At 49.4% G+C, this 26,419-nt stretch overlaps 1 protein-coding gene across 5 annotated transcripts in view; it reads left to right on the top strand.

Moving 5' to 3' along the window:
- Positions 1-26,419, top strand: part of ADAD1 (adenosine deaminase domain containing 1) — a 1,111,472-nt gene that overhangs the window by 927,682 nt on the left and 157,371 nt on the right. For all 5 annotated transcript variants that reach the window (XM_078676822.1, XM_078676823.1, XM_078676824.1 and 2 more), the window contains one exon: positions 12,810-12,942. In XM_078676822.1, coding sequence (XP_078532948.1) covers positions 12,810-12,942 — 133 coding nt within the window. The remainder of the gene's footprint in view (positions 1-12,809; positions 12,943-26,419) is intronic.

The following is a 26,419-nucleotide window of genomic DNA, read 5'->3' as shown; positions in this document are numbered from 1 at the left end:
ACGCCAGTCAGCCGGTAGGCAACCACGGTCTCTGGCCTCCTCCAGCGCCTGCTTATATCGCGCACCCAGTTGAACATGAAACGTCTTAAGGAATTCACTCGGGAACCCATTGGGCCCGGGGGCCTTACCAGAATTCAGTTCCCCGAGCGCCGTGGTCAATTCGTCCAAGGACAGTGGGTGGTCCAGGAGGTCCCGGTCTTCGTCAGAGAGGGCCCGCGGTGGGAGATCGGCTAGGAATTCGTGAACGTCTGCTTCAGGGATAGTCTCTCGTGGGGCGTATTGGGCTTCATAGTATCGGGCGAAACTGGCTGCCAGTTCCACCGGGGCCGTCATAGGCTCTCCCGCCTCATCGCGAAGTCCCGGTAGGGTCTGCGCATGAAATGTCCCTTGACAGAGTCTGTATAGCATAGAGCTGGATTTGTCCCCCCACTGATAGATCCTACTCTGTGTAGCCAGCCACAGCTGGCGTGCCTCGTCTATGAGAAGAGAGTTGTACGTCTGCTGCATCAGTAGCAACCGCTCAACGGTATCCACAGACCCGTCGGCAGTGCTCTCACCCTCAAGATCTCGAACCCGCCTCGCAGTCTCCTCTATCTCTTCCCTGCGGGCCTTGCGTGCCGCCGCGCACCAAGCGATGTCCACCCCCCGAAGCACGGGCTTCAAGGCTTCCCAGAGGGTCATGGCGTCCATGTCTGGCTGATCATTGCAGTCCCAGTACAGGGAGATGGCTTCGCGCAAGTGCGACCTGTAATCATCCTGTTGCAGCTGCCATGTGGACATGCGCCACCGAAATGGCTGTCGTGCCTTCCCAATAAATATATCAACTGCGACTGGAGAGTGATCCGACAGACCACGCGGGAGTATAGATGAAGAAGCAACCCTCCCCATCCACCCATTAGGAACAAACAAGCAATCAAGTCTGGAGAAGGATTTGTGCACTGCCGAGACGTAGGTAAATTCACGGCCCCATGGATGATGATACCGCCATGTATCAATCCACCCCATCCCTCGTACCATACCACTCAATTTAGTGTGAGCGTGTGAAATAGTCCCCCCATCCGATCTATATCTATCCTTGCATCCATCCATGACATCGTTCCAATCTCCGCCCACTACAGACATCACACTAGGTATGTCAGCCCAGACATCGAACAATTTCTCAATGAGCGCTTCTTGCAGCGGGGGTGGGGCATACACACTGCCAAAGACCATCGGCTCATCACCCACCATTCCTTTAATAAATATAAACCTTCCTTGAGCATCTACCCACTGCGCCTCATGTGTGTAAGCCAGTCGATGGTGTATCAGAATCGCCACTCCCCGTGACCCCCGCACAAAGCCTGCGTGGAACACTTGGTGATAGCCATATCGTTGTAGGCTAAGCGTTTTATTGCCCAGAAGGTGAGTTTCCTGCAAGAGGAGCACGTCTGCCCTTTCTCTCTTCCCCAACCGCAGTACTGCACCCCTCTTAATTTTGTCAAGCATCCCACGAACGTTCCAACTCACCACTCGAAACACCGCCCGTGTGGGGTTAGACTCCTGTGTACCACCCGCCATCGAAAAGTGTACAAATCAAAGTCCTGAGCCCTCGGGGCCATCCAAATTCCTGCACTGACAACCAGCTCTGAAAACATACTGTGCCGAGAACAACAATCCCATCACCCACAAACCCCCTCCTCCACCCCGTCCCCTGAACCCCCACCAACTCCCCGATCCCTCCCACATCCCCAACTTTGTCCACCCTCCGTCCCCCCCACCCTATACCTCAGTAACATTGAAGTATCTGTCGCGGTAGAGACAGTCTTCAGCCTCCAACGGGAGACCCCCAACCGTCTATGCCAATGGATCCCCACCAACCACCCACCCAACGCCAATTAACCCGTTACCCGATTAACTACTGTTAGTTCTCGGGGTGATGGCCGCCCACTTACGGGCACCCCCCGACCTTCTGCTCGTCCCACACCGCTGTCGTGCAGGAAATCATGTGGTGGCATCTAAGTAGAGAGCTTTAAGTCGTTAAGTATCATCATGGGTCCGGAGCCGGGGCCTCCGCTGCATCGTCGCCTCCTAATACGCCATCCGTGGGAGGTCGGTCCCTCCGATTACGTGCCCTCCAGTTGCTTCTGCTACGCGATCTCCTGGGAGCCCTCGAGGGTCTCGGCTCAGAGGAAGGTTCAGAGTTGCGCCTCGGGGGTGTATGCACCTTCACTCTGACCGTCTCATCAGTCCATTCAAAGACCTCCTCCGGCGTGTTGAAGAACAGCGTCTTGGATTGAAACACTACCCGCAGGCGGGCCGGATAAAGCAGGGCGTACTGGATTTTAAATTCTCGCAGCCTAGCCTTCGCTGCAGTGAAGGATTGTCGCTGTTGCTGCACCAGTTTTGTGTAGTCCGGGAAGATCAGGACTCTGTGGTTCTCGTACATCAGGGGTTCCTTTGCTCGCGCCTGGCGGAGGATTGTGTCGCGGTCATGGTAGTTGAGCAGTTTGGCGATGACCGGGCGGGGGCGTGCTCCCAACGGTGGTTTCGGGAGAAGCGCACGGTGTGCCCGTTCAATAATGAAGCATCTGGATAGGGAGTCCGGGGGAAGCCACCCCTCCAGCCAGTTTGTCAGGAATGCCTCCATGTTGCCTTTCTCGCAATCTTCCGGCAAACCTACGAATCGCAGGTTATTTCGTCTGGCCCGTCCTTCCGCGTCCTCGACCCTGAGTGCCATGTTCTTCTGTAGCCCCTCCAGAGTGGCCACCTTCCTCTTGAGAACGACCACATCATCCTCCACCTCCGAGATTCTGGTTTCAGTTTCCGTGATTCTGGCCACCGCATTCCTCAGGTCTTGGCGAAGCAGCGTGACATCAGCCCCAACTGCCCCAATTTTTGCGTCCAGCATATCCCTTGATTGCGTGATGGCCGCCATCAGGGCCGCATTGTCCGGGCCAGGACCCGGGCCGGGCTGGCTGGCCCCCGGACGCCCCCGCTCCACCACTCGGTCCCGTAAACTTATCTATGGGGCCCTGCTTCGTAACGCCACCACTGTTGCCGCCTCGCGTCATGTTGGGGAGCGGGCCCGGTGTCCAGGTATCGTCCGGCTATTGGTGGCCCCCCTCTCGGTCAGGGACCCCCGCGAGCTGCCCCGGGACACGTCCTGATCAGAGAGGAAAGGTGGGCACGTGCCTATGTAGGTCAGCGTAGCAGGTCGTAGAATCTTCTTTTTGCAGAGCACCACCTCTCCACTGCTTCAGCCACTGGAGTACGTCCCAATTGCAGTCCGCAAGGCCAGGGATAGGAGGCCCCCAGGGGGGCCCTGCGCCACAGGATCGTTTACAGCTCCGGCCAACAGGGGGGAAGGCCCGACTGCCAGAGGGCGACCCCTATCCAGCTACAGCTCGCCGTCGGCCCCCAGCAGCAGCCCACTCCAGGTCGGGCAGGCCCACTGTCCGGCTTTACAAGCTTAGTCGCGTAGGTCACTACCAGGGGGGGGGGGGGGGAAGGGGAGAGAGGGGGGTATGTCCGCTAGTGTGGAGGTGTCCCCGGAAGCAGGGGCGAAGGCAAGAGCCCCCTGGCACTCCGAGGACCCCCGGCCCCCGCAGCCCGACTCGGCTGCCGAGTGGGTTCGGCCTGCGGCAAAGAGTACTTTCCCCCCTCTTGCGTGGCGCTCGCCTCCCCCCGCCGGCTCACCTCACCGCTTCAGCGTCCCTACCCCAGGGCGGCTCCACAATGTCCGTGGGGCTCTCGGGCCCTCTTGCCTCGATCAAAGACCCGTAGATCCGGGGAGCCGGCACAGGCCTCGCGACAGACCCCGCCTCCGCCTCACTTCCGGCCGGGCCGCCTGTCACCCGAGGTCCCGGCTGCTGGGCGATGTGCAGGCCCCACCTCGTCCGGGTCACCGCGCCGGAGCTCGAGCACGGAATGAGCCCAGACTATCACCGGAGCCTCTCCTCTGCCACCGGTAGCCTAGCGGTTGGTCTGGGAGACCGCAGGTCGGGGAAATGTAGGATGAATGGCACGGATAATGCAAAGGCGGGACGGAGCTCTCTCAGGCTGCGTCCGCCATGCTCGCCGCCTTGGCCACGCCCCTGCAAAATCGCTTTTTAAGGGCCATTTTCCATCTTTGTGCCCGGTGCTTTTGTCCCACGGGCCGTCCTCGCTTCTTGTTAATCTGCTGGGGTGAATTAAAAAAAATTGCAAACACACTCGTTTTCCCACAGCTACTTCCCCACAGAACACAGTAGTAAATGTATATATGCATTCCCAGCTGGGGACTTCGGCGTTTTTTAATTGCTGTTTATTAGCTTACCAACAGAGCTGCACATGAGGCTCACTATTCTGCCCAGTAATGTACCCATACTTTTATCACTGAAGCATATGCTATTTTCATGCTCTATATTTTGTTTTTTTATAGCATTGGCGTAAGGCTCACTCTGCTGCAGACAGCAGTTTGGTTTGTTTTTCTATCACTAGAGTTGTACTACTAAGGCTACAAGCACAAAGTGCATCATTTGTTTTCTGTAAGCATGTTTGAAGCTCTTCTCATTTATTTCTTTAGTGGTACGGAGGCTTTTTGAATTAATCCATACATGGCCATTGCTCTTAATGTACAATTTAATATACGGTACTGCCATAATCACTGTAAAGATAACTCTTCATAACACAATATCATTCTATGTAATTACACTCCATAACACACAATTCCACTGCACATTGTTCCAGTACACTCAATACCACATAATTACTATCCACATAGTTCCACAGCACACCATGCCACATAATATCTGAAAGAAACAGGTTAGTGTTAGATTCCTTACCTTAGAATATCCCCAGGCATCAGACTGGATCCGGAAAGTTTTGCGTAGCAGTACCACTGCACGTCGGTAGGCGTCGTCTGCGGCTCCGCGTCCGTTGTCTGCGTTGTTGGCGCCGGGATGACGTCGTCGGAGTACTTAGACGCCGCCCTCGCGTGCTGATGTCAGTAGTTTTTTCTGCGCCAGCAAGCGCATATCCGGAAAAAGCAGTACTTCTTAGTCACTTTTTGATTAACTTTTTTGATCCCTTTTGGATCCCTTTTTGAGTCGGTGGACTCTCGGTGCCGATAGGGATGCCGGGTTCAAACCCTATACCGATTGTAACCGCCTGATGTTGGTTACCAACCCCCACCGTCGGTGCCTTTATTGCCTTGGGGCCGACCACGACGACAAGTCGTGCCCCGACTGCCGGGTCTTGATGTCGAAGGCTAGGCGGGAGCGATCCCATAAGCGCCTTGAGCTCCGCCAGTCGGCCCGCGCCTTTCACGGTCCCAGTCGAGGAGGTCGTCGGAGGACCGGTCGCGGGGCCACAGTCACCAAAGCTCAGCGAGTCGACATGATTCGTCGGACTCCAAGTCCTCAGGTAAGAGGCACAAAAAGTCGAAGAGACGTCATCGTTCTTCCGACTCCCCCCGAACCCCCGTCCCGCGAAACGGCCGGTGGTTCGAGCGACACCGCGACGCGGCTCCGCTGGCAGCCCCAAACCCACCGGTCCCTGGGCTGAACGCGACGCCGGAGGATATCGATGCTTTCCTCATGGCCATGAGGTAGCTCTCTCCTCAGTCGGGTCCCGCTGTGGCGCCTTCGGGCCCCGCGACCCCGTCTGGGAGCCCAAGCGGGCCGGAGGCTTTGGCGCCGTCTGGTGCTTCGGCCCCGCCGACTTCGGTCCGGATGCCGCAGGGCCCCACTGGATCCGGGTACGGATCCGGGTCGCCGGTGGTCGACCTTACGACCCCTCCGCCGGCGCCGATTCCCAGGGTGTCGCCCTCGATGCCGTCCCCGGACAACGTCGTCCTCGGTCCCTCCCTCTGTCCGGATCCGGCGGCAGACCGGCGTCGCTTGACGCCGCATTCGACGCAGAGGGAAGAGCAATTCTTCTATGATCCGGCCCCATCCTTTGCACCTGACTGTGAGGAGACGGGAGGCGTGGAGGTTTTGGAAGGGTCTGATGACCCTCTGGCACGGGAGTGCCAGTCGTATCAGGACTGGGCAGCTGAGCTAGGGGAGGCCAGTGGTCTGGATTTGTCGCCCCTCCTACCGTGGCTATGGAGGAGTGGGCTGGTTACAGTGTTGTGTTGTCGAGGGAGGCCAAGGCCTTGGCTCTTGAGCTCCCCGTCGCGGCCGTGAGGACTAACCTCCTCACCGAGGTCCTTAATCCGCAGGTAAGCTCCTACCCGGCCCAGGGCGACCCTAGCTTCCTGTCCACCCACCCCACCACGAGAGCCTGGTCATCCAGGCCTCTAATTCCCAGACCGCATTCCCGACTGCTCTACCTGATCGGGAATCCAAAAGGTATGAGCAATTCGGTAAGAAGCTGTTCTCCTCACTTAGTTTGGAGTTGCGGTCGGTCAACACCGCTTTCCTTTTGGGCCGTTCTACCCACTCCAAGCGGGACACGGTCACGGACGTGCTGCCGTGTTGCCTGGAGGAGGCCCGCATGGTACTCTATTCGATCTGGACTGCATACCACAGACTCGCTGGGCAGGGCGATTTCCACGACGGTGGCGGTTCGCCGCCAGGCCTGGTTGAGGTTGCCAACTTTTCGGCTGATGTCAAGAACTCGCTCATGGACATACCGTTTGATGGTCCTCGCCTCTTTGGCGACAAGGCAGACAGTGTGCTTGAGCGTTTCTCGGACTCCAGGGCTACGGCCAAGTCCTTGGGTCTGTCCGGCCAGCAAACTTCTGCCTTCCGCTCCTTTCGTGGCCAAGGAAGGGGCGCCCCTTCATGTCCTGCCACCCACGGGCGCAGACTAACATCCAGCACGGCGGCGGATGTGGTAACCGCCGTGGCGGTGCCAGGGGACAGCGGCGAGGCCAGTCCACATCCACCCCCACCTCAAAAACCTTCCTAGTCCGAGCTTTCAGGCTCATTTGATGCCAGTGGGGGTCAGGGTTCGCCATCACCTCCTCCACTGGCGCACCATCACATCGGACAGGTGGGTGCTGCAAATCATCCAAAGGGGCTACTCCCTCCCCTTCAAGGCGACCCCTCCAGCCATGCCACCGCAGTACCACCGCGTGTCGGGGGATCACTTGCAACTTCTGCAAGAGGAAGTTACAGCCCTCTTGGCCAAAGGGGCCATCGAGCGCGTTCCTGTGCCAGAAGTAGGGTGTGGTTGTTACTCCCACTACTTTCTGGTTCCCAAGAAGGGCAATGGGGGCCTACGCCCTATCTTGGACCTGCGGAACGTCAATGGCTTCCTCCGGAAGGAGAAGTTCAAGATGCTGACTTGGATCAGGTCTTTGCTGCCCTGGACCCTGCAGACTTGATGGTAGCGTTGGACTTGCAGGACGCGTATTTTCACATCCCCGTCCTGCCGGCCCACCGGTGTTACCTGCGGTTCGCGGTAGGCCACAAGCACTTTCAGTTTACCGTGCTTCCCTTCGGCCTTACCAGCGCCCCTCGGGTGTTCACGAAAGTGATGGCGGTGGTCGCAGCTCATCTGCGCAGATCAGGGGTGTCAGTCTTCCCCTATCTCGATGACTGGCTGTTGAGGGTGGGCTCTCCCCAGACAGTCGTCTGCCACCTCCAGACTACGCCCGACCTCCTGCACCTGCTGGGGTTCTCCATCAATGTGCCGAAGTCACACCTGTGTCCCTCTCAGAAGCTCCTCTTCATCGGAGCGGTTCTGGATTCGGCGCAGTTTTGGGTTTATCCTCCCGAACAGTGGGTTCGGGATATTCAGGCTCCGATTCCGATCTTTCAGCCTTTATCCCGAGTCTCGGTCAGGTTGACGCTGCGGCTTCTGGGGCTGATGGCCTCCTGCATCCTTCTGGTGCATCACGCCAGGTGGTGGATGCGGGCTCTGCAGTGGGACCTGAAGTTTCAGTGGGCCCAGCATCAGGACAACCTGTCTGACAATGTCCTGGTCTCGGAGGGCACTGCGAGACAGTTGCAGTGGTGGCTCTCGGACCGCGATTGGGTCAGCGGCAGATCCCTCTCCCTACCCCAACCGGAGCACGTAGTTGTGACAGATGCGTCCCTCCTGGGTTGGGGGGGCCATATGGGAGAGGCGGAGATCAGAGGCCTCTGGTCTCTAGCGGAGTCCGGGCTCCTATCAACCTTCTGGAGCACCGGGCGATCCGGCTTGCACTGAAAGCCTTCCTTCCCTCTGTCCGGGCAAGTGTAGTGCAGGTGTTCACGGACAACACCACCGCCATGTGGTACTGCAACAAACAGGGCGGGGCGGGGTCCTGGACCCTATGTCAGGAGGCTCTGCGCTTCTGGCAATGGCTGGAACACCAGGGTGTCTTCCTGGTGGTTCAACACCTGGCAGGTGTCCTGAGCGCCAGGGCGGACGAACTCAGCCGTCGGTGCATGATGGATCACGAATAGCGTCTGAACTCTGACTTGGCGCAAAGTCTCTTTCAGCAGTGGGGAGAGCCTTGGTTAGCTCTATTCGCCACAGAAGAGAACGCGCAATGTTCTCGGTTCTGCACGTTGGAATTTCCAAGGCGGCACTCGCTCGGAGACGCTTTTCGTCGCGAGTGGAGCTGCGGTCTGTTGTACGCCTTTCCGCCTATACCACTTCTGCCCAGAGTGCTGAAGAAGATCAGGAACGACCGAGCCCAAGTCATCCTTGTGGCCCCGGACTGGGCACGAAGATACTGGTATCCCAAGCTGCTCAGCATGTCAGTCGATTTCCCCCCCCCCCCCCTGATTCGTCTGCCTCTTCAGGAGGACCTTCTGTCGCAGCAGCAGGGGACGGTCCTCAACCCAAACCTGTCCAGTCTCCACCTCCATGCGTGGAGATTGAGCGGTGACAGTTGAGGCCATTTGACTTGCCTCCTGAACTCTGTGATGTCATTCTGGCAGCCAGGCGTCCCTCCACAAAATCGGTATACGCCTGCAGGTGGAACAAATTTGTGGCATGGTGCACAGCAAAGGCTGTGGATCCCCTTTCGGCCCCCCTTTTGGAGGTTCACCTCTTTCTTCTTTCTCTTGCCCAGCAGGGCTCTGCTCTGGGCGCTGTCAAAGGCTACCTCTCTGCCATTTCAGCCTTCTTAAGGCTCCCTAATCAGCCCTCTCTTTTCAAGTCCCCTGTTGTAAATAGATTCTTGAAGAGCATCACTCACATGTTTCCCCCTGTTCCTTTCGTAATGCCTCAGTGGGACTTGAACTTTCTTCTGACTTATTTGATGTGCGCTCCCTTCGAGCCACTTCACAATTTCCCTCTTTGTCTTCTTACTCTTAATACTGCATTCCTGGTTGCCATCACCTCTGCCAGGAGAGTGAGTGAGCTCCATGCTCTATCTTCTAAGCCTCCTTTTCTTTCTGTCCATCCGGACAAAGATGTTTTGAGAACTCGTCCTTCTTTCCTGCCCAAAGTGGTTACAGCCTTTCACATCGGGCAGTCCATCACCTTGCCCACCTTCTTTCCGCCTCCCTCGAAATAGGAAGAGAGGCTCCACCGTCTGGACCCAAAACGTGCGCTCTCATTCTATCTGGACTGCACACGCCAGTTCCGGGTGGACGACCAGCTCTTTGTTGGTTACGTGGGCGCTAAGAAGGGACTGGTGGTGCACAAACGAACCATTTCTAGATGGGTTGTTTTGTGCAAAAAGGCTTGTTATTCACTGGCTAAAAAGGAGCCTCCTATGGGGCTGCGTGCCCATTCCACTCGGGCCACGGCGGCTTCTACTGCCCTTGGTCGGGGAGTTCCCTTGCAAGACATCTGTCAGGCAGCTACGTGGGTCTCGCTGCACACGTTCGCTAGACACTACTGCCTGGACAGCCAAGTCCGGAGAGATGGCTTTTTCGGCTGTTCTGTTCTCCAGGACTTGCTTGTGTTATCATTGGTTTGCAAACCCACTACCGGGGTTGGTATTGCTGGGGTATCTATTATAAGGTAAGAAATCTAACACTAACCTGTTTCTTTCAGATGCATAAGTTACTTACCTTCGGTAACGATAGATCTGTAAGAAACAGTAGTTGGTGTTAGATTCCTTACCGCCCCACCCATCCTCCCCGTTCTGCGAACTGATATCTAGGTTTAAGGTACTTCCCTTTGAGGGCCCTAGTTTCATGGCACCAGTGTCGGTTTTTATCATGGCTCTGCGTTTCTGGCGCGGAAAAGCTGTGTATAAGAACTGACAGCGCGCGAGGGCGGCGTCTAAGTACTCCGTCATCCCGGCGCCAACGACGCGGACGCGGACCCGCAGACGACGCCTACCGACACGCAAGGGTATGGCTATGCAAAACTTTCCAGACCCAGTCTGACGCCTGGGGATTTTCTAAGGTAAGTAATCAAACACTAACTACTGTTTCTTACAGATATATCGTTACCGAAGGTAAGTAACTTGTGCGCCACTACATGCATCCTCTCTACACCACACAATTCCATTCCACTCAATTCCACTGCTAACTAATCAAATACACACACAAATCCACTCCATAACACATGGGTAAAACACATTCCTAGTAGCTCTAACTCAAACAATGCGAGACCTTTTGCACTTCCAATGCTTGCTCCTAATCCAGTGGATAGCTTTAAATTTCATGCTCTGTGCATCGTTATGGGCCTCCTCTTTGAGTGCAGGAACCCCTGTTAGGACTATGACGTATGGGAGACACTCCAAAGAGCTGCCCTTACTCAAAAGAATGTTGTACTGGGAGCTCAGGGGATAGCAAAGTCGGATACAGGCTTGGGATTGATTGTGTGAAAAAGTAGTTGTCATTACCAATGAATAGGGTCTAGGCATTTCAGAAGCTAATAAGGCTTCAGCATGTTTATCAGGCGGAGGAAGTGCACTGCTAATGTTTGGTACAAACTGTTTTTTAAAGTAAGGTTGTGAAAGATTTTGTTGGGTCTCCGTCAGGACATGAACTTCATTATACAAAGCCTTAATTTGGTTTAAAACATCTCGTCAAAAGTCCCTCAGTAGTGCCACCATACTGCTGAAGAAGAGTTTACAGAGGTTCATTCACTCCTCTTTAAGTATCACCAATGTTCATGAAGACGTTTGCATTCGGTTTATTTTGCATGGTAGCTCCATCAGTTTCCCATCCCCTCTATTGCGCTTTTATGGTGGCTGCTTGCACTCACTGGGTTGATGAGCATTGGGCTTGCTGAAATGGTGTCAACGGTTAGATCGTGGAAGATGCAAGGATTGTTAATAATAGCTCTAAAGCTCAAGGTATGTTTTTGTTTATTTTAAACCATTAACGTCTCTTTTAAGCAACTAACAGGCTCCACATATGATGGCTTAGATAACGGGGGAAATATAGACGTTTTTGGTTGAATTATCGTAACTTCAATCAGTTTTGTAATGATCCTTAACTAGCTCCATTTCAGTATTGATAGCGCCTATTGCAGATGGCAAATGTGTTATATGGGGAGTAAAGAGATTACTCTTGCCTTCACCATTTTCTTGCTACGAAAGTCTTTTACCCTGTTTCTAGGTAATCCAAATAAGTGGGTGTAAGTAATCAGGAAAATCCCTACCTCGGTCCCCCGTTTCCGGGGTAGTGGGCAGAAGTGCTATCCCAAGTGCCCTGCCTGGATGCAGGTGGGCCGCTTTTGGCCCCGTCTTCGCCCTAGCATGCGCCCTGCCTTGCGGGAAGCAGTAAGGATCTTTATTGCGTGCGCCGGCACTTAAGTGCTCCTCCTGTCTTTGGGTGATGCTGAGCCTTTAAGTCCTGGTCCCCTGCAGGCTGTAACAGCATCCAATTTTATGGGAAGCAGGGTGGGATCTTCATTTCGCACTCCGGCGTTTTACTGCTTGTCCAGGCCTTGGGTGATGCTCGGCCTTTGAGTTCTGGCACCCTGAAGGCTGCAATGGCGCGCACAATGGTCATAGCAGTCACCTCCAGAAGGCACCCGTATCACGCACAGCTCCAAATCCAACAGACCTGTTTACAAGTAGAGAGAAGAGGCAGGCACCAAAATGCCGTACATCAGGTGCCCCCTAATAACTCTTCTCCCTCACACTCTGACAAACTCACTTGTCCCGGGTGAGGTTGCCACAACAGCTTCCAGGGCCACTGTCGGAATCCCTCACTCCAGGGCTGCTGCCTGAAGCCATAGCTGCTCTGCACCATGAGCTCGGATTACGAAGCAAATCACAGGCTGGCCCTGCTTGAATCTACTTGTCTTAAGGCTCCAAGTCTCAACAGCCCGCATTAGTGAATCATGGCTGCCATCCTCTTCTCTGCAGCTTTGACAGCACCAATGACATTCAGTCATATACAGGTCGCATAGCTGATTTAACATCTGTTACAGCCTGAGGTCAAGATTTAGGCACTATGTTCAGTGTTCATCAATGGTTGATAAAGGCGGAAGCCCTTCTCAAGCATGAACCAAACGTGTGTGGCTATGAACACTTGTTACATTGTTGAGCCACCATGTGTACTGTTAGATAATTGCCCAAATCTTTAGCAAATATCAATGGCACGAAGTACTGTGTGGATTCATTGATGCTCACTGAAGCCTACCACCGTAATGTATGCTCTGTGTGGTGCCATTGTTGCCCGTTACAGTTTAGGGTCATGATGTATGTCCTCTGTGGGGCCATTGATGCTGGTTACACATGTATTGTTTATAATCATCATGATTGTTCCAGGTATATGACTGAGCTGGGGCTGGATGTAGCGTGTCTGCTTATTTTAGGGCAGTCCCAGCATGCTAGGATAAAGACACAGTCTACATGATGCGCTAAGCTTGGCATAGGTCTCTTTGTCTCTGTCTGTGAAAGTCACACATTTGTTGATGTAGAATTAAGTGAATGGGGCAAGTAAGGTCAAACATATTACATTTGTAAATGCTGGTTATGTTATCCTTAACTTTAGATCACCATTCAAAAGTGGGATTTCTATGGCAAGTCGGCTTTGCAAAGCAGCAATGTTGAGTCGGTTCAATTTGGTTGCCAAAGAAGCTAAGAGAGATGACTTATTCCAGAGTTTCACTTATCATGAGGCAAAGGTAAATTGCTATTAAAACAATATTCTTAAATATGAATGTACAATTTCAGCGGGTATATTATTTTATTGAACTGTCATGATTTTTCAACTTTAATGAGTAGCTCAACAGGTCAACAAGTTGCAACTAAAATAAATTTCAATTGATCATAGCATAGCATTGCAGTTGCCTAGCAATTAGCCAGTAGACCATCTCTGCCTGTTGAAATGAGGGCCTCTTAAGCAAACAAATGTGTATTTACAAATTAGGACACATTTCTCACACCCAGTTGAAATCTGAGGGATCTGCTGTACTGTTAAAATGAGTTCCTGATAGTTACTCCAATCACCAGTGGATTCCTCACCGCATGCAAATCCTTCCCACATGCCAGACTGGATCTGTAAAAGTTGAAGCAACTTCTGCGCTAGTAGGTGGTACTGTGACTGTAGCTCCACTCCTGGATGGGATGTCCCAGAGCTGTAAAAGACAAAAAAATGAAGTGTGGCTGGTTTAAAGTCTGTGCATAACCATTAGTGTAATTAGCCCACTGAAAGATCCTATAGGATGCTCAAAGGAAAAAGGGGAAATGGCCACCCACGTTCCCAAATATTTCTGTGGACTAAAGTCCCAAAAACCAAAGCAATTAACAGTCTTAATCCTGAGCAAATAATGGAAATAATGTTCAAGAGTTCAAAAAGTATGATAGTCCAATTCTTCTTCTTTATTTTCCAGTAGTCCTCGCATATATCCTGGCAATAAAATCCAATAGGGCAGATGATTCTCAGTAGTTAGTATTATAGGTTGTTACAGTCAGAGCCTGGTATTAGTCGTAATTGATAGACATAGCCAACACGTGTTTCGTCTTAAGGACATCACCCTCCAACTTCCTCAGTGCAAAATGTCTACAATATCGGTAAAGCCTTCAGAGTTTAAATTATTTAAATTCTATATATACAACCTATATCCATTATTCTTGAAACTGGTACGTGGTGAGTTGTCTCTGTAAACACTTACGAGTTGGATTATGTCTATTCATAGACGGAGAGTACTCCATGTAAAAAGTCTGGCTTATCGCAAGCCTCTCGTAGTGTGCTTGCTAAGTTATCCCACTCCAGTAAGACCCACAAATGGGAAAAACGTAGAAGTCGAATAGGTCTTCAACTTCACTCCGTCCGTCTAAGTCATCTGACAAGATGAGGGTGAGTCATTACTCAAGGCCTGACTCCACGGTTGAACCTGGGCCATTTCCGCGCCTCCCCGAGTTTCAAGGTGCCAGGCGACCCCAATCTAACTCCAAGAATTCTGTGAGGCCATGCATCTCATATTTGGGTGGCACACTCCCAGTTGGAGTGCCATTGGGCTCTGCGGATTCAGGAAGGGCCCCTACTGGTTACCTGCTGGCAGGTTCACATCTGGCAACTTGAATCTACAGATCGATCCAGAACGGTGACGGTCGAGCCACCTCGACCTTCAAAGCACCAGCCCCATTGTTGGTGCTCTCGGTGCAGCCGTCCCCATTCCCAATTTCATCCCGTAGCCGGAGGGTCATCGTCTGATGCAGACTCTGATGCCAACTGGAGCCACTCCCACAAGCCAGAGCCTGACTATATTCCTATGGGTTAGGACTTGGGGAAAATTGGGAGGGGGCACTGAAACTGAATAATACCAGCCCCTAGACCCCAATATTCACCCCAGATACTGTCTTGGTCTCTCCTACCGTGGCTACTTAGGACGGAGCTTCATTTGCACTGATGGTTCGAAAGGTGGCTTAGGTCCTGGACCTTCGACTGCCCTCTGTGGCAGTTGAGACTCATCTCTTGACTGTTGCTTCCTCTGGGAGTTACCCCCTCATAGCTCCTTCTCTCTTTTAATGATGCACTACAGATGTTCTGCTCGGGCCTTGTCCAAGCTCATGTGAACAGCATAATTGTCCGCCACCATCACCCCCTCCAGGGGGACCCCAGTTTCCTCACCCAGCACCCTACGCCGGAGAGCTTGATGGTTCAAGCTTCCACATCCCATGTAAATCCTGGTGCCTACCCAACCTGATCGGGAATCCAAAATGCTGGCCACCTTAGGCAAGAAAATGTTTTCTTCCACCAGCCTGGGATTGCAGTTTTGTGAACTCTGCGTGCCTTTTGGGCCACTACTCCCATTCACTTAAGTATTCGGTTGCGCAGGTGCTGCCTGTGGTCCTGGAGGAGGCCCGGGCCATACTACCCCAAGCTATGGCAGACGGGAGAGACGCAGCTAAGTTAACAATCCGCTGTGGATATGACTGATTTGGTAGGCAGAGCAGTTGTTTCTTCGGTGACTTTAAAGTGCCATTCCTGGCTGAGGACAACTGACTTTTCAGGGGGTGTCAAAGCTCGACTTATGGACATCCCTTATGATGGCTCCTGTCTCTTTAGAGCAGGAGCATTTCAAAGATAGCAGAACTTACAGCTATGTCCTTGGGCCTTTCCACAGACCCTCACCAACCCCAATCCACCTTCCGTGACCACGGAAGGTACTTCCAGCTACCCTTCCAGCTGCGTCTTTACCCACCCAGCCACCAGGGCTTGCAAGATCATCAGCCGCTGTGTGGCCAAGGACGTGGTACCCAAAGACCCTGTGGGTCAGGCAGCTGGAGGTCAGGCCAGTCCACCACAGCTGCAGCCTCCAAGCCTCTTTACTTTGCCCTCAGACTATTATGGGCAACCAGTGGGAGGCAGGATACGCCATCACCTGCACCACTGGAGGTCGATAACATCCGACCTCTGGTTTCTCCAGATTGTCAGAAGAGGCTACTTCCTCCCCTTCATGACTACCCCGTCCCATGCCACCCAGTTGCGACAAGCTGACTTAGGACCATCGCTCCTTACTCCACCAAGAAGTAGCGTCTTGGTTTACCAAGGTAGCCATAGAAAGGGTGCCAATGCCAGAAGTAGGTTGTGGTTGTTATTCCTGCTTCTTTCTGGTACCCAAGAAGGATGGAGACCATCAGCCTATCCTAGATCTGTGCCCTCTCAATTTCTTCCTAGTAAAAGAAAAATTCTAAATGCTCACGCTCGCTCAGGTTCTGTCTGCCCTCGAACCGTGAGACTGGATTGCAGCGTAGAACTTGCAGGACGCATAGTCCAGTATTACCATCCTGCTTGCCCACGGGCATTACCTGCGATTTACAATGGGCCATGAGCACTTTCAGTTTGTTTTGCTCCCTTTTGGCCTTACCTGCACCCCTCGGATGTTTACCAAGGTGATGGGGTTTCAGCTAATCTGTGCAATCAGGGGTACTAGTCTACTGGCTATTGAAAGTGGGCTCGCCTTCAGACAGTCGTCCCCACCTCCAGACTACGGCAGACGTCCTGCCCTCATCAGTTTTCACTATCAACCTGCAGAAGTCACGTCTTTCTCTCCCTCAGATTCTGGATATAGTGCAGTTTTGGGCTTATCTTCACAAACGGTGAGTCAAGAATATTCAGGCTATGATACCAGTGTTTCAGCCTCTATCCTGGGTTTCCCTGTCTCTGAGGCTGCTGGGCTTCATGCGTCCTGCTTGCTACATATGCCCAAGATCTGAAGTAGAACCTAAAGTTCCAGTGGGTGAAACATCAGGGAAATCTCTCGGACATGATCCAGATCTCAGAGGGTACTGTAAACAATCTGCAGTGGTGAGTAACAAACTGTGGTTGGGGCTAAGCAGCAGACCTCTCTCCCTTCCCCAATCAGATCTGACAGTAGTGAAAGATGCATAACTCATGGGATGGCAAACATGTGGCATGGTGTGCAGAAAAGCAGCTTGACCCCCCCATTTGCCCTGAGTTAAAGTCTAGGAGCTTTGCTCCCACAACCAAGTGGCCTGCTCATCAGCAGCCACCAACCGTTATACAATCCCCATTGTATGACATTGGGCCTCCGCACTGTGCCTCCCTAGTGCCGCTCTGGGTGTAACTAGAGTGCATCCCTGACCCCGGGGGACCCCTGAGTCTACCCCCAGAACATCAACTCGCACTACAAAATACTTACCTTAAAACCGATAACACTATATTCGAGGCATATGAGCTGCAGATCACACTATGCATAGATCACCATCTGGTGTTGGGCCCGGATGTTTGCAGTTCGTTATTGTCTTGGAAAGTCTTTCGAAGGATTTTATGACGTTACAACGAATTCCGTTGCAACGCATGCCTTTACCACGCATGCGTTACAACGGAATTTGTTTTCCACGCATAACCTTTACCTCGAATATTCCTTTACCACGCATACATTTACAACGTTTTTTGTTGTAAATGTATGCATGGTGAGGGCATACTCTTGATAAAGGTTATAACTCTCCCCTTACATGCCCCCAGCCCCCACTCCTTATATTTACCCCTGCCCTTAACCCTTAATATATATATATTTTTTTTTACTAAAATGCCCCTTACCTTTTAACTCGCCTTCTCTCCATCTTCTTTGGTTACGTCGGTCATACGTCGTTAAGAGGAAGCGGAAGTTACTTTCCGTTTCCTCTCTAATGACGTTGATTGCATCAGCTTCGGCTCTTCAGGTTAGTTTTGTTTTTGGGGGGGAGACCCCTCCAGCCCCCCTTTTTATTCCAATGCTTTTTTTTTATTTTTATGGGGGAGACCCCCAAACCCCTCTTTTTTTTTTTCTTTTCATTTACCACACATGCCTTTACGTATTTCGTAGTAAAGGTATGCGTGGTTAAGCCTCTCGTTGTAACCACGCATGCGTTGTAATGCATGCGTGGTAAAGGATTTCGTGGAAACGGCCGCGTTGAAGTGGCCGTTTCCCCTTTTGAAGTCACAAGATGGATGACTCCCCCTTTGGACAATAGTGCGCATGGGCACCGACTCCCATCTTCAGATTGTTTTGTTCCGCCATCGGGCTCGGATGTGTTCACGCGTTCCAGTTCGGCATCGTTACTGAGTTAACTTTCGACACGCAATCCTTACCCAATTCTTCAGTATTGTCTCGATCGCGATTCCCTTTCGACGCGCATCTCCACAAACTTCTAATTCGGTTTGTCGGCGAAGCAGGCCTTCGGGCCTTGCTGCGCCATCAGGCCTTTGTGGCTCATGGAAAGGACTCCCTTCAAGAAATGGCCTCAATGTGGATCCAAGTTTCCACACGCTGATCTGCATGAGGTGTGTAACCTCTGCCTTTCACCTGAACAGGAGGCTAAAGACTGTCCAGCTTGTGCCTCTTTCCGCTCCAAGAAAACCATCAGAGATCGTCAACCTCGAAGAAGCATGGCTTGATCATTGACATAGATACTGGACATCATCTTCCAGGAAGGCATCGATGTACCGGAGCAGGAGCCGATGGAAGAAGGCACCTTCAGCGCCTCAGACGCCGATGAACTCGACGTCAAAGACATCACCCCGGGGCAACGGGTCGTAAGTACTGACGTTGACCCTCCCCCCACCTACCCATCCAAAGGTTTTGGTAACACCTTCACCTATGGGCCCAGGTGCACATCATGACAAAACTTCCCCGCCTTCGAGCTCGACAAAAAAGTCTACAATTAAGCCTTCAGGCCACTCAGGACCGAGTCAGCCTTCCGTCTGTGCCAAAACTCCATCCTCTGCACCGACCAAAGAGAAACCAAAAGTCAAGCCATTGACTTCTTCCGCGCCAAAACCCAGGTTCCGCACCGGCGCATTCAGCACTGAAACCAAAAGACACTCAAACTTCGGATCCGAAAAAATCCATGGAACCAAAGAAACCACTGGTTCCGAAACGCACATCAGAGCTGAAAAAACAACTGGTTCCAAAAACACCTCCGATCCCCAAAAATCATCGGAGCCAACCAAGCAACCGGTTCCAAAGACTCCAACCAAACCTTCGGAACCCACAAAAATTCCTCAGGCCAAAACAAAGGAGCATAAAATTACTCCAAAGAGTGGCGGAACACCCAAAACCTTTCCAAAGGGCAACCATTCCTAGAGCCAGTTCCACAAATTGTGGTAACAGCAGACGCATCGCTCACCGGCTGTGGAGCTCATATACTACATGACACCGTACAGGGCAGGTGGACACCACAGCAAAAGCTACTCCACATCGATCACTTGGAGCTACTAGCAATATTTCTGGCAATAAAAGCATTCCAGAAACACTTGTCAAACAAAGCTATTTTAGTCCGAACGGACAATATAACAGCAATGTATTTTTTACAGAAACAAGGGGGAAAGCACTCTCTGCAGCTCTCTCAACTAGCACAGAGCATATGGAGTTTGGCAATTCCTCAAAACATATTACTCTTAGCCCAACTTCTTCCAGGAATACACAATCAGATGGCAGATCAGTTAAGTCGTCAAACACAACAGATCCTGTAGTGTAGCTCCTATTTTCCCAATAGGCTCTGCGCATTGGAATAGTACCTACAGCAGTAAAGGCCTAGGCCAGACGTTAACTAGGTCTACTACTGTCGATACTAGACTTAATTTTTGGGTTTGCCAGCTAAGCTCAGAGTTCGCTAGAAACTTTCTCGAATGTTCAAGGAAGGAATTAACTCCCCTGATTAGACAAGAAGGGATTTAGTTTCTGACAACCATAGAACATGACAACTTTGCTCTCCCCTAATCAAGAGTCAATCTCGAGAGTCGTGTGAGCACAAGGCAATTATTTTACTCAGTCAGTACGTGCATTCTTAGTCTCATCAGAATGTAGAGAAAAGGAAGAGACGGGCGTGTTCAATAAAAGATGTTATTTATTGATCAGTCTCTTTTCTCATACATGAGAAATGGATCGATATTATTGCAATACTTATAGTTAAGTAAAGTGCATACATTAAAAGCAATAGTATAAAATAATACTGTAAAAACATTGATATGGTTTCTGAGCCATATGATGTTTAAAATGATTAAAATATATTTACATACACATATACATTTGACTAAACGTACTCAACTGGTGTTTCTAAATACGCCTACCCCGTGTACCTGACCTAAGTCTAATGCGTGGGCGGGAATAGAAAGTTACAGTTTAAGTTAAGTTTGTTTTTGACAAGTGAATAACTAAAGAATTCTCTGTGAGGGGTTATTCAGTTCTGTACCTGGAATTTAGGATGGATGAGGAATGGTATCTCTTTCTCTGCTCTCGATATTCCAGGCTGCCTGCGAGGGCTGCCCAGAAGCGCCGGTGCTGGGTCTCTCGGCTTGAGATAGCAGCGCGTCTCTCAGCGCGTCAGGAAGGCGGGGCTGCGCCAGCGGGGTCTGCTTCTGCTCTCGGCTTCGGCAAGTATGGCTGCTCCGTCTTGTCACCACGCGTGTGTTTGCATAGGGCAAGATCGGCAATATTTATACCTTAAAGGTGCCGAGATTGACGTAAGGATGGACATAGATACGTCAATAAAGATGTCATAAGACTTGCTCGTTAGCACATTCTTTACTAAAGTTCTCTGTGAAATCAAAACAATGGCCGCACGGATTTTCCAGGTTGTCATAGGTTTGATTTGTTATGAGAACGTCGTATGCCTTATCAGGGGCTGGAGGAATGTCGCTTGTCTAATTAGATCTCAAGCGTTATGACCTAATCAGATAACACGTTCCTGTGCCGTAGTGTGACTGCGTCAGATAACGGTATCTGCATCATGGGGGCTTTTCTTGCCTCATGGGCTGACTGTTAGTTAACTTAATAGTTAGTTTAACCAGAATAGGGTCAGGAATAGGGGGACTGATTCAGAACCTATAGAAATACACGACACCCACTCCACGCTAACTATGGTCATATCTACTAATCTATGCATAGTATAACATAGTACAACATACTATAGAGTATAGTGTATACCTTACCACCCCAAAATACATAAATGCATTTCGAAATTTTCAAATATACTGAAAAATTGCAGTCATATATATTGTATGCACTTAAGCTATGAATTAAATGCAAAAATAAACACGCATTTGTAGACATTATTGCTTATTTGGTATATGAGAAATACACATGAAATGGCTCTTAATATGGCTATACAGAAAGGAAGTTCGAGACCATTTCATCACATAATAAAATATTTGTGAACATCCCAGCGGGCAACTAAAGTTTATAAAGTATCTAAAAATAGAAATCTTAGTTCTCTAGGAATAGTTTCTTACTTTAAGCAGAAGATAAGTGTCCCGAAAAATTTGTGAAAAATAATTTGGGGCTGCTAAAAAATTGTTGTCCGTGAACTGGTGGGAAGAACTGTTCATGTGACTTTATTTTTAAAGTTGAAGGCCGAATTCAGGGAACGCCGTGTGCGAGTTTACTCAAAAAGTCTCTATTTCTGTTCTGGAGAGAACATCATATCATTCAGGCTTTCGAAAAAAAACTGTCAACAGCTTCATGGGAAAGTTCCACTAAGTCGGAAATAGGGGTAACCATGCATTCGTGCGCATGATTGTCTGCATTGACATTCTGATTCGCATTGCTGACAGAAGGTTGTACCTGTTCGATGCTGCTTTCATCTTGAACTTCACTACTCTTCAATCGCAGTGGTGAAGATTCCAGGAATGCCGTCATCAGGATTGGCAGCCTTTGAGGGCAGCACAAAGCGTGAACCTTGGTAGGAACCAACAGTGTATCTGCATCCACTGGCTCATCCGATTGTAGCGTCAGACAGGTGTCTAACACGCATTCTTCTCCGCATAGCAGACACCTTAGTACAGGTAAAACACACCTTTGCCACATTGGTCGAAATGATAGAAACCAAGTCATGTTTAGGTCTCTAAGCCGGGAGAGTCCCAGGATTTTTGATATCCGGTCCCGGTATCCAATGGCTAGGATCGTATCTTCCATTGTCGCGAGAGTTTGATCTGTGACATGGGTTGCCATAACGAAAAATAAGGACTAAGAATAGGATTCCTGCAATTAGTCCCAGGATCAGGGGAAGTCCGCCAAAAATCGAATGGACGAAATCTGGAAAAATACCCAGTATGGCTTTGAATGGTGTTAATGCCATCGAAAATACTGTCTTAAATACCCCTGAGATCCCATTGGTATCAGAAATATTTAAGATTTCGCTCAGGATTTCCGCGAAATGTACGGGGGAATTAGTTGATAATAATGTATGTATCTCTGCAGTCGTCCTTGCGACTTGTAGATCATACGTTTCTTTTGATGACGTGAGCCTTGTAGGCGTCTGAAGAAGCACTGTTTTCATTCTGCTTAAAGTATCTATTCGAATAGAAGTAATTTTCAAACTGGGCCATGCCCTTGCCTCCCTGTCTGGAAAGGAGCTGGGGAATAAAGAGCGTCCACAGCACTTGACCTTCGCCGTTGTAGTTACTAGATAAGGAGTCCCGGGCATAAGACTGCAACATCTGCGGTCTACAATAAGAATGTAACTCCCATTATAGAGTCTTTGAAAGAATGGTTCTATTTCAGTTGCAGGTGCGCCTTGCTGGTGACATGAAAGGTTGTATGCATTCCCTTCACAGGCTCCATGCAAACTAATTCCGTTACACAGAAGCGTGCCGCTTAGTGACATAGCACAATTGTTGCCACTAAGAAACACTTTCTGTCCTTTATTACGGACACATGCATGTGAATAGGGCAGGTTCCAAGTTGTTTTAAGGTACCCCTTTCCCAATTTCTCGTACATGCCAGCCTGTATATATTTTTGGCAGTATTGAAACCTGAAGGTTGAGATTGGAATATTTATGATTCCGTGGATTATCCATTCACTGACAGGTCGTTCTGACATTATCTTTGGTAATCTTTCTAGTTTTTCAATGCTCAAGATTGTATAATCAGCACCCTTTTGCGCCATACCGATTTGTCTATCAGTAAGGTTAAAGATTTGGAATAGTGACGTTGTGTTGATTAAACGCCAAGGCACGTAGCCTGAACGCAGATTTTGTAACGTCCAGCCAAGCTGTACAATGGAACGCAATTGTGACTGACCATGTTGTAATAACAGTAAGTCTTGCGATAATATATCGATTGCTGAAGACACAATGCTGTCCAATGAAAAAATTCTGGAGGACAGAGTCATTAACCCATTGTCCACTACAGAAAGTGATTTTTCCAAATTGATACGGTCAATTTCCCGTATTCTTTCTGCTGTCTCAATTTGAGTAACCTTCCAGGCCTCATTGTATGCTGCATATACAGAGGCTGCTATGAAACGCTTTTGACGCTGTTTGCGTGGTCCCAGTATGAAATCACGCAAGTCAGCACCATCAGTAAGTAAAGTTAGGTGTTGCTTAATTTCAGGCAGTGTGGAAGTCTGTAGCCATTGAAGGCATAATTTGCCCACACTGTAGGTTGTTATTATCCCTGGGTGATGTCTTTGGGGATATCTAGGGTCTGGCCTGGTCATTTTGAAACCCTGTGTTTTATTCAGGAATCTATCTTGACAGTGATTTGTATCTGTGGGCCAGATCAACCATTGTTTCCAATCAGGATGTGTTCTGTTTTGGTTTAATATATGGTTTACGTCTATCTCTTCATCTGTATCAGAGCTATTGCTAAACATTGTTGGCTTTGGAATAGACGGTTTAATTAAATCTTTGATTTTGGCTAAGCCAAGACAGGTGGTTTGTTGAACAGTGTCATTTAAAAATATCATTTGTTCTGGGATCATGCAGGCTCTAAACAAAGCTTCTATACCCTGTACTTGCCATTCTTTTGTACCCCAAACACTTTTCAAATCAACATTTTTGTCCCAATAATCAAATCCAAATGTATTCATTTTTTCAAAGAATGAATCTGAATATATCAATTTTGTGTTGGTTATCATGGTTTTCATCCCTGTCTTGTTTGACAATTTAAAATAAAATGTTTCAGCATTACTTATGTTAAAACCTGAAAAATATGAATATTTGTCATATACGGTTCTAGAGCTTCCTTTTGGAGGTGTAGCACAATGTTCCCATTGATTATAACTTAAAACATTTCTAGGTTGTGCAGATTTATGTAAAAAATGGTTACCATAATGGTTATAGCAATACATACTATCATAATTTGTAGAACCTTGCAAATAATCATGTTTTGTAAATTTAGCAGACATTACTAAGTCAGACATCATGTTGTTAATACTTTCGAAGTCCCAATCATCAGCAAATGAGTTTGGTTTTGCAAAGTCACTCAAGGAGATCTTGATTTGGTGTGGATATTTCAGGATCTCGACCGGACCATAAATTTCATAGTCAGTGTTGTCCCAGGCTACCCCACCAGGTATAGGATTGGCTGTGAAGTTGGCTGAAGAAAGTTCTGAAGAAAGTTCTCTTTTCTCGACGTGTGAAGATGTGTGTGGTTTGAGGATCAAGTTGATGTTCTGACTTGCTGTGTCCATTTTAGCATATTTTCCCTCAATGAAGCGTCCCAAAGTAAATACCATGATGAGCCAAAGTATGAGGATAAATGCACCAAAACCCACCCAAAATTCAATCCATGGAGAAACCAGATATGTTTCTTTCAGATGTTTCAAAAGTTCCTTTGCTTTGTCTTTAAAGGATTTTGATGATGGCTGTGTCTTTGATTCACTCAAGCCGTCAGAGGAATCATCGAAGTTGATGAAGTAACCGGATGCAGTTCTGTCAATTGTTCAAATTGGTTCAGGATTTCTGTTTTTTGCATTTTCACTTGGTACTTCATTGTAGATTGGTGTGTCTCTGCTAAATGTCTTTATTTGGGTTTTCAGAGGTCTGAGTTCTATTGCATTGTTGCATAGTCCTTCTTGTTCTTCTGCAGGCGATTCGAAAGTGATGAGCCTCTTTGTTAGGACCTCTGTACTGGTAGCAAACCTTGGTGTTCTGCTACTTATTGGGAGTCCACTTGGCCTACTGTTTGTTATCGGCCACATGTTGTGGTTTTACCAGGTCGATGGATACAACTCGGTTCTCCTTTTTTCCAGCAAGTGGCGGTAGTACAACTGATCTTGTCCCGTTGACAGACAAGACAGGAACTGCTTTTCTGTAAGAAGGCCCAAATTCCTTCTTTACCGCGATCTTCTCCCTGACTAGATCCCCGACTTTTGGAATCCAGACAGGTCTTGCTGGGACAGGTGGTGATTCTTCAGTGGTTGTTGGCTGTTGTTTCAACTGTATGTTGCTCAGGTCTTTTCTTGTTTTGTTTAAGTCCTGCAAAATAGCCAAACGGTCTTTGACATCAAAGGTTTTTTCTATTACCACTGAAGTCTGACTATCAAGGTCAGAGATCAACATCCTAGTTCCGAATAATAATTCGTACGGACTGAATCCCTTCAGAGAATTTCTTGGCAAGTTATTTAGACTACGTTGGACACTTATTAGATGTTTGACCCACCCAGCTCCCGAACCTAATACCTTTGCCGTTATAGATTGCTTTATGTCACGGTTTTTTCTTTCAACAATTCCGTTCCCCTCAGGGTGAAATGGACAAGAGTACCGCAATTGCACGCCCATGCTGACCATGGCCTCCTTATAAGCCCGAGAGCTAAAAGCAGGACCATTGTCCGAATGCAGCATGCCAATTGCGTATGTGCCGATAAAGACTCGCAAATCTTTTATAACAGTTCTGGCGTCAGCCGTTCGCTGGGGCCACATCCATATGAATCTCGTGCATGAGTCCACTGCGACCAAGATATATTTATAGTTACCATCCCTTTGTAAGGGACCGCAGTGGTCTAGGTAAACACAGGCTAATGGTTTATCCGAGATTAGAAGGGGCGTCTGCGCTGGACGTCTCACCGTTGATACTTTCATTTTTTGACATATTTCACATGCTAGAACATAGTTCCTCGTTTGTCTTCTCATTTGTGGCCACCAGTATCTCTGTTTTAATAATGATACTGTGGCTGAGACGCCAGCATGGATAGAAGCAAGCCCTTCATGTGCCGCTATTATTAGTCCTAACCTATGTTCCATGTTTGGAATTGCCCTATCCCCCACTCCAGGGATTTGAGCAAAAGGAACATTGTTTGCATCAGTTATGTATGAGTATTTTACTGGAAAGCCTTTAGGGAGTGGTTCTATCGAATCCTTTTCTGAAGCGCTGACAGCTTGTAATATTTCGCTGTCTATTTTTGTTTTTGACCTGGTGACGGCAGCTACGGAAGCCGTTTGCACAGCTGCCTTCGCGGCCTCATCAGCCAATGAATTCCCTGCAACGTGAACGCCATCACGTTGATGACTCAGTGTATGTATCACGTGAGTCTTTGGTAGTTCTTTTTGTAAAAGAGCTACTTGTTCCCAGAGCATTTTATGCTTGATTGTGCCACCTTTCGCATCCTTGAAACCGTTCTGAAGCCAGATCTGCAAGTATTCATTATAAGATTGAACGCAATAATACGAATCGCACACTATGAGTGTGGGGAATTCTCGATCGGTATTTTCAAGCGCCATCTTGAATGCTAGTAGTTCAGCTCGCTGAGCTGTACAATCTCCTAGGGATTGTGTTTTAGTGAGGGTTGGTTTAAATTTCCCTTCGTGCCAACGACCTTTAACAATCGCGCACGCAGCACTGTAAGCTTGTTTACCCCCTACTGCGGGTTGTGCTGATCCGTCTGTATATATTATACAGCCGTAGTGATCTAGAGGCAGAATTTCGGTTG

The sequence above is a fragment of the Lissotriton helveticus genome, chromosome 2_1 (genome assembly GCF_964261635.1).
Source record: "Lissotriton helveticus chromosome 2_1, aLisHel1.1, whole genome shotgun sequence".
Taxonomy (NCBI): domain Eukaryota; kingdom Metazoa; phylum Chordata; class Amphibia; order Caudata; family Salamandridae; genus Lissotriton; species Lissotriton helveticus.
This window is presented reverse-complemented; position numbering and strand designations above follow the sequence as displayed.